Source organism: Fonticula alba (genome assembly GCF_000388065.1).
Source record: "Fonticula alba strain ATCC 38817 unplaced genomic scaffold supercont2.8, whole genome shotgun sequence".
Classification (NCBI taxonomy): domain Eukaryota; order Rotosphaerida; family Fonticulaceae; genus Fonticula; species Fonticula alba.
The window spans coordinates 783576-790956 of record NW_009242978.1 but is presented as its reverse complement, the minus strand read 5'-3'; the positions used below and the strand labels follow the sequence as shown (position 1 = coordinate 790956).

At 68.5% G+C, this 7381-nt stretch overlaps 3 protein-coding genes across 3 annotated transcripts in view; 1 reads left to right on the top strand and 2 right to left on the bottom strand.

Annotated features, from left to right (window-relative positions):
• Positions 1-101: 101 nt before the first annotated feature.
• Positions 102-347, top strand: H696_04829 (cytochrome c oxidase subunit 6b; the record flags this gene model as incomplete). The annotated part of the gene is made up of 1 exon (XM_009498694.1): positions 102-347. One exon carries the CDS (start codon positions 102-104, stop codon positions 345-347), a length of 246 nt encoding a protein of 81 aa, XP_009496969.1.
• A 1628-nt stretch (positions 348-1975) lies between these two features.
• H696_04828 (hypothetical protein) lies at positions 1976-3411 on the bottom strand. Its single transcript, XM_009498693.1, has one exon. It carries the CDS (start codon positions 3235-3237, stop codon positions 2794-2796), a length of 444 nt encoding a protein of 147 aa, XP_009496968.1. The 5' UTR covers positions 3238-3411; the 3' UTR covers positions 1976-2793.
• A 375-nt stretch (positions 3412-3786) lies between these two features.
• The window catches only part of H696_04827 (hypothetical protein), a gene marked incomplete at both ends in the record, with an annotated part of 6661 nt that continues 3066 nt past the window's right edge, over positions 3787-7381 (bottom strand). The window contains 5 exons of the mRNA XM_009498692.1: positions 3787-4759; positions 5052-5676; positions 5804-6189; positions 6304-7195; positions 7265-7361. Of these exons, the coding sequence (XP_009496967.1) occupies positions 3787-4759; positions 5052-5676; positions 5804-6189; positions 6304-7195; positions 7265-7361 (2973 nt within the window). The remainder of the gene's footprint in view (positions 4760-5051; positions 5677-5803; positions 6190-6303; positions 7196-7264; positions 7362-7381) is intronic.

The window sequence follows — 7381 nt, the reverse complement described above, 5'->3', positions numbered from 1 at the left end:
CCTCCCTCCTTCCCCCTCGCGCTCGCTCTCCCCCTTCCCCCTCCCCAACCGCGGTCCCTTGCCCCGCTGACCTCCTCCCTCTGCATCAGCCTTTCGCCACCATGTCCGATCGCCCCGAGACCGTCCTCCAGACCCCCCAGTTCGACGCCCGCTTCCCGAACGTCAACCAGACCAAGAACTGCTGGCAGAACTTCGTGGACTTCCACCGCTGCGCCAACGCCCGCGGCGAGGACTTCCCCGTCTGCGTCCAGTTCAAGAAGACCTTCACCTCTCTCTGCCCGATTGAGTGGGTCGACCGCTGGACCGACCAGGTCGAGAACGGTGTCTTCCCCACCAAGCTCGACTAAGCGCGCGTACTTGCTGGCAAGCCCCGACCCCCCCCCCTCCGCTCGGCGGCTGCCGGCCTCGCGTGCGCGTGCCCCCCCGGCCCACATGCCGCGCCTCGCATTCCTCACACTGCATGCGGCGTGGCCGCCGCCGCCGCCACCACCGGCCCGGCTCCACGCCCTCACGCAGCACCCCCTCCCGTCGTGATATGGGTCTAGCGGTGCGCCTGCCTCCCCCCTCTCCCCTGTCCTGCCTCTCCTTCTCCATGTCTGCGACTGTGCGGGGTCTCCTCCTCGTGCCCACCGTATCCCCCCCCCCTTACACCGTGCCCCTCGCCGCTCCTGTGTCCGTCCAATGGTGCCGCCGGTGTGTCTGTGTCCCCAGCAGCTGTCGCGCACACGTGTCCCCCCCCCCTCCGCTCTCTTTGTACCAATATCCCCCCCGGGGTCGGGAGAGCAGGGCTCCACCGCGCGTGTCCCCCCGCCCCTCCTCCGCGTCGCGCCTGTCAGTTCGCTGTTGTGTGTCGTCCATGGACATTCCTCTGCGCGGCCTGCTCGGACACACTGACATACGCACGCACGCACACACACACATACGCACGCACGCACGCGCACGCGCGCGCGCACACACGTACATCCTCCTCCTCCCGTAGAGGGAGTATCTGTGGGTCTCCGACCTCTAGATCCTGGCTCGCTGGCCGCGTGTGCGCACACGCCGCCCCTCATCTCCGTCTCTCCTTCCCCCTCTCCCTCCCCCCCTGAATCACACCCTGTGTGCAGCGTGTGCACGCACATGTGCAGCCCCCTTCCCCCCCCCCCACGCAAGGCACACGGTCCACAATAAACGCAGGGCCTATGCTCCCTTCCTCCTCTTCCTCCGTGTGTGTGTGTGTGTGTGTGTCAGGCACACCGCCATTTGCCTCCCGCCATTGTGCCTTCCCCCCCTCCTCGACAGAGAGGGGTCCCTGCTGCCTGGCACCAGGGAGACGGCCTTCTGCTCTGCTCTGCTCGCGGCTGCCCACCGCGCCTGGGCTACTCCAATGATGTGGTTGGAGGACCGAGCCGCGCTCCGCCCCAGGAGGCGGCCATCCCCCTGTGTGGAGCTGCGTGCTGTGTGCCGTTCTTTCCTCCTCCTCCTGTGCGGGGCGGAAGTGTGTGGCTGGGGCTGTGAGTTGATCACCAGGGCGAGCGGAGAGCTCTCTGCCTGTGCCGCTCGGCCGGGTCTTAACTGGGGCATCTTCTCCGGCATCAGCACGACGGCTGCTCCCCACGCTTCGCGCATGGATGTGCGTGGCTACCTGCGGCGCGGGGGCGGATCGTGGCTGCCCACGCCTGGAGCCCGGCGCCGGAACAAAGGTTTGCTCCCGAGATCACCTCGGGGCGGCCTCTACATCGCCCCAGCGCGCTGTCCTCGCTCTTGCCCCCGAGAGGGGGGGGGGGGGGGGTATCCTGTTCTGGCACCCATCGGTGGGGAGGCGGGGTGTTCCGCCTGGGCCCGGGGGTGACCCTCTTTTCAGATCCCCAGGCATGGCGCACACCCGGTTGCCCGGCACTCCTCTTCACAACCCCCCCCCCCCCTGCACATATACACGGCAAGCAAAAAGAAAGCACACACACACACAAGCATACACACACACACACACACACACACACACACACACACACACACGCAATCCTGCCTCCCCGCGCAGACTTCCAATGGCGACTTGGGGTCGGCCTCTGTCCTGGACCGGTGCATGCTGCGCCTAGTTTCCTTGGCCGGCCTGGGCCCCTTTCGCTGTGAGCTGCCATGTGCCAGCTTCACCGTCGCCACTGTATCTCGAGCCACTTTCTCCACGCCGGCCTCCGGTCGCGGGGTACCTGCCCGGGCCGCGGCGCCAGCCGGGACGCCGCCCACTCGGCCAGGTACTGGCGCCGGTCCGGCCTTCGTAGAGCCACCCCCTCCCACGGCACCCGGCCCTCCTCGGGTCTGCAGTCCCCCGGCCGGATCGCCGGGGACCGGGCCTCGGCATTCGCCCATGCATCCGCCCCTGATGGAGGGACGTGTCCATGCGCCGACCCCCTTCCGTTCGATCAACATCCAAATCCGGCGAACGGTTTTACGCTACGCGCTCCTCAGCTCGCCGGCCCTGTCCACTCGACAGGTGGCCTTCGAGACGGGGGTCAGCCAGTCGACCGTGATGCGTGTCCTCCGGCAAGCCCTGCCGCCCGAGGCAATTCGCCAAGCCCGGCCAGCTGGGCAGCCAATCGCCGCCGGCACCCGCGGGGCCATTGTCCGTCTGGCCAGTCAGACCTCGCCGCGGCTGTCGATTGCCGCCATCTCCCGGCAGCTGGGTGTCCCCCACACCAGCGTGTCGCGCATCATCCGCGCGGAGTTGCCCGAGTGGCGCAGCGACCGGAAGACACTGACCGACGCCCAGCGTAGTCGCATTCTCGAGCTCGGGGCGCAAACCCGGCCGCGCATTTCCTATCGGCAGATTGCCCAGGCGGTTGGTGTCAGTTGCGGAACCGTGGCTCGGATATTGCGGGTCGGCACCACCCCGGCACCCAGCGGCCCAAAGAAGCGCGCCTCACCCAAGCCCCGGGGCAGCGCACACCAGCCATGGAGCGCCGCACCAATCCCCCCCAAGCTGCCGTCATCCATTCCCCATGCCACAGCGAGGGCAGGCATGCCGGCAGCCACGGCCACGGCCACGGCCACGGCCACGGCCACGGCCACAGCGGGGAGCCCTGCGCCCACTGCGATCTCACGCCAGCTCACCAACCAGGGGTCAGCCCTCGGTGAGAATGCCACAGCCGGCGGGCATGCTGCTCTTCGGTCCACCCGGTCTTCGGCCCTGGATCCTGCCCCTTCCGGCGGCGGTCCATCTTCCCCCAGTGGCCTGGCCCCGGCGGCCGATGAGTCGACCATCCCCCCGACCGGCACGCCGGCCGACCTTCCTGCAGCCCCACTCGCTCGATCCCCAGTGCGGGTGAATATCCGCTCTTCTCAGGATTTGGCACGGTTGTTCGGCATCCACCCATCAGCCATCCACCAGTCCGGGCCTTCGCCATTGGACTGATGTGCTGCCCTTTGCCCCCCCCCCCCCCCCCCACCCATTCCCTCAGATCCCCGCCCCCGCCCCCTCCCTCCTCCTCTTCCTCGCGAGTGATGGCGGCGATACTTCAGATTCCCCCGAGCACACCCTGCTTCGCCCCTGCTCTTTCCTCTCCCCTCCCCTTTCTTCTTCCCTGTCCTTGTTGTAGTCCATGGAGCCCTATTTTTGCGTCCTGGCAAAGTCACCCTCCCCCAATAGATAGACTTCCCCTCTTTCCTTCTCCCCTCCGGCTTCCCCTCTCCTCCTCGGACACACACGCATACGGACGCACAGCCTGCTGCTCGGGAGGGGGGGGGGGGGCGCTGATGTATTTCAAGAGGGCAGCATCCCTATGCGGCATGCCTCTCGCGGACAGGGGCCTCTCAATGCTTGAAGGCGTAGCGATAGACGGCCGCCAAGAAGTGGACATCGGCCACCGGGTCACTTGGGGTGCCGCCGCCACGGGACCCTGCCATGGCCAGCGACGGGCGCGGCTGCAGACTCGGATCCACGGCCTGAGCCTGGGCCAGGCGCGATGCCTGACGGAAGAGATACACCAAAAAGTAGGCCATCGGGGCGAAGCTGTGCGAGGGAGCCTGCGTCCCGGCCACCAGGGCATAGTCATCCTCCTCGATGTCGCTGGTGTCCAGCGGCTGGAAGTCCTGCCCCAAGGCCGCCTCGGCCGAAGACAGGCCATCATCAGCCAGGAGGAGCTCGTTCAGCACCTCCGGCGGGAGCTGATGCAGAGCGGCCGGCGCAGCGGCAACGGCCGCCCCGCTGCCATACAGCGGCCGGGGAATGCCCAAGGGGGCATCCTGGCCGCCGACGCCGACACCCGGGGCGGTGCCACTGCTCGTGCGTAGCAGGCCGCCCTGCGTGTGGGCCTGGGCCTGGGCCTGGTGGTGGATCTGGTTCTGGTACCGGTGCCGATAGAGCAGGGAGATGAACTGCAGCTGGGTGAGGATCGAGGAGACGGAAATCTCACAAATGAGGCTGGCAACATCACTCATGCCGGCCCCCGGGGGATACGCAAGATCGGAGCCCGGCCCGGAGCCGGCCGTGGGACCGCCACCTCCGGCGTTGGCCAGCTGCCGGAGAATGTGCAGCACCAGCCCCGGCGAGGGGATCCGACGAATGAGCAGCAGCGACAGGTTGCTGATTTCCCGCCCGGCGCGATCTGCCACGGCCGTGATCGACCGATAAAGGTCCGGTTGACGGACGAGCGTCGCCGCATCCGCCCCCCGGAGCAGGAGCTGCCGCTCGGCGCGGCGCTCGGTCAGGATGTGAAGGGTGATGTGGCGGGTGACATCCTCGGAAATGCGGATGACACCTTGCTCGAGCATCTGGTTGAAGACGCTGTCAAGTGCACGCGTGCGCGTGGGAGCCGGCGCATTTTCGAGCCATGGCACGCGTGTCCATCATGTCGGGCATGGCCGGGAGAAAAAAAGGAAAAGAAAAGAAAAGAAGGGGGATGCATAGGCGGGGGCAGAGGGGATCAGTGGTGGGGGAAGGGCAAGTGCGCATCAGGCGCGCGCCTGCACCGGCAGGGTGTGGCGGTGGCGAGCAGCGGGTGACGAGAGGCAAGCAGTGGGTGACGGGAGGCGGCGTTGGCCGGCGCGAGGGCGAAAGACCCGCATGAAAAACGCACAGACGCGGCAGCACATAGAATCCCAACAGGGAGAAGCAGTCCTCGAAGCCCTCCGGCGGGGCGCAATGCAGCGAGTGGTATGTCTCGCGGAACTCGGACAGCAAATTGAAGGCCGCCGTCAGCTGGTTCAGGCGACCCAACTCGGCCGGGGACTTGGCGTCAGTCCACACCAGTGGCAGGGGATGGTCCAGGAGATCGAAGTGGTTGAGGCCGAACAGGTCCACGATCAGGGACCACAGGTTGTTGAGCTGGGTGAAAAGGCATCGGGTGTAGCGGTGGGCCCAGTCGTCCACGATCGACCGGTGGAGCTTCGGGTAGCACGAGCCGAAGTGGTGTGCGATGATGTGGTCGTAGTAGCACTTGGTCGGGTCGTTGTGCATGACGGCCGCCGCGGCGGTGTATGGTCCGGCCAGGTCGGCAGCAGCAAGGGGAGGTCGCATGGCCAGCGACACCCCGCCAGCCGGCGGGCCATCGGGCTGCGCGGTCCCGAGTCGAGGGTGGGCCGGGTCGTTCGGCGGCGAGGCGTGCTGCAAGTGCGGCTGCGGCTGCGGCTGCGCCTGTGGCGGAGGGGTGTGCGCCGCGGCCGGCACATGGTCGGCCTCCTTCTTGGGGGAAGAGGGCGGGGCTGGGGAGGAACACACACGGCGAGGGCGCAAAGGGGAACAGTGTGAGGCAGACCGAAAGGGAAAGGCAGAGCCAAGGACAGGAGGGAGGGGGGGGGGCGGGCGGGCGAGCGAGGCAGCCACACGCACAATCCGAGGAGGTGAGAATCCGCTGGAGGAAGCGCCGCATCGGGCCCTGTTGGTGTCCGGAATCGGCAGCGAGGGCCGCCTCCACCGGCGGCACGGTCACCGGGGCCGGGGGGGCCGGCAGCGAGCCGGGAGCCGTCATGGGAGCCGGCCGGCCATCGGTCGAGGGGCCGGCCACCGGGGCCCGGGGGACTGGCATCAGCGGCCGACCGGACATCTGCACCGGCTGGAAGGCCTTCTCGCCGGCGGGGCCGAGGATGGCCCGCACCGCCGGAGTGGGGCCCACAAAGCAGGAGAGCCCGCGCGTGCCGGACTGCAGCGACTGCGGCGACGCGGCCAGAAGCTTGCCCGGGGGGAAGAGGCGGTCAAAGCAGAAGGGCTCCGGGGAGCTGCATCGAATGGGGGAATGGGAAAAGGGCAAGGGGCGTTAGCACCGGTGCCATGGGGGATGGGCGGGCCCCGGCCGTGGGTTATGGTGGCCCGGGGCAAATGAACTCACGCACAAATGCACCGGGGCTTGTTGCTTGGCCGAGCGCTGGGACTTGCGTCCAGGTCGACCGGCGCCAGCGGAGGCGAAGGCCGCGCTCGCCGCGGCGGCCGGCGACCCGAAGGAGGACACCACGGCCGCTTGGGCCAAGTGAGGCAAGCCATAGTAGGAGGGCAGGTACGAGGAGGCAGGCGTCAGCGCCACGGCCCCCGGGGCTAGGGGGGCGAAGACCGGCAGGACACCGGCCATGCCAAGCCCCGAGGCACCGGGCGGATGGGCGGACCCCGCCAGCGAGGAGTTGCTCGAGCGCATGGAGGACGTCGGGCTGGAGGCCTCGGTGGCAGAGGAGCCGCCCCCGACATCGGGATCCACCGCGTGCAGGGAGAGGCGCGGGAGTCGGCCGGTGACCATGGGGGCCACGGGCGAGGCGGGGCGCGACATGCTGGCCAAATCCAGACTCGAGTGTGACCGGCCGCTGCTTACCGATGACCGGAAGACGGCCGGCGAGGTGCTGGTGCCACCGCCATGGCCATGGCTGTGGGAGCTCAGGCGTAGGTTCACGCCCGAGGGGGCCTGGTCAGCCGACGACTGGAGCACTGGCGACCGGGGGAACAGATCCCCGATGAAGCCGCCACTGGCGGTGGAGCCCCGTGGGATGACTGTCTCGTGTTGCAGACCTGCCGCGGGCCCGGGCCCGATGGCAGGGGAGGGCGACCGGTTGGTCGGTCGACCGCGCAGCAGGCTCGACGCCCCGGCGGCCGGGAGCAGCCCATCCATCCCGGGCCGCGGCCACACAGGGACTGTGGTGCTGGGAATGCAGCGCGAGGCGGCATCCACCGTGGCCTCGGCCGCCGACAAGCTGGGGTCCGACTTCAGGAGTTCCAGCTGGAAGGAGAAGTAGGCGCCGGCTAGGTGGGGGGGGGGGGGGGGGGGGATGGAGTGCATGTGTGGAATACGGTGCAAAATGACCTGCGCACTGAAGCAGGGGAACCCATTGGAAGGCGTGTATCCCGGGTGAGTGTGCGATGGGTCAGCCGACATCCGATCGACTGCGCTCCCCAGCAGCCGGGCCGTCTGGACAGGCAGGTCGGGCC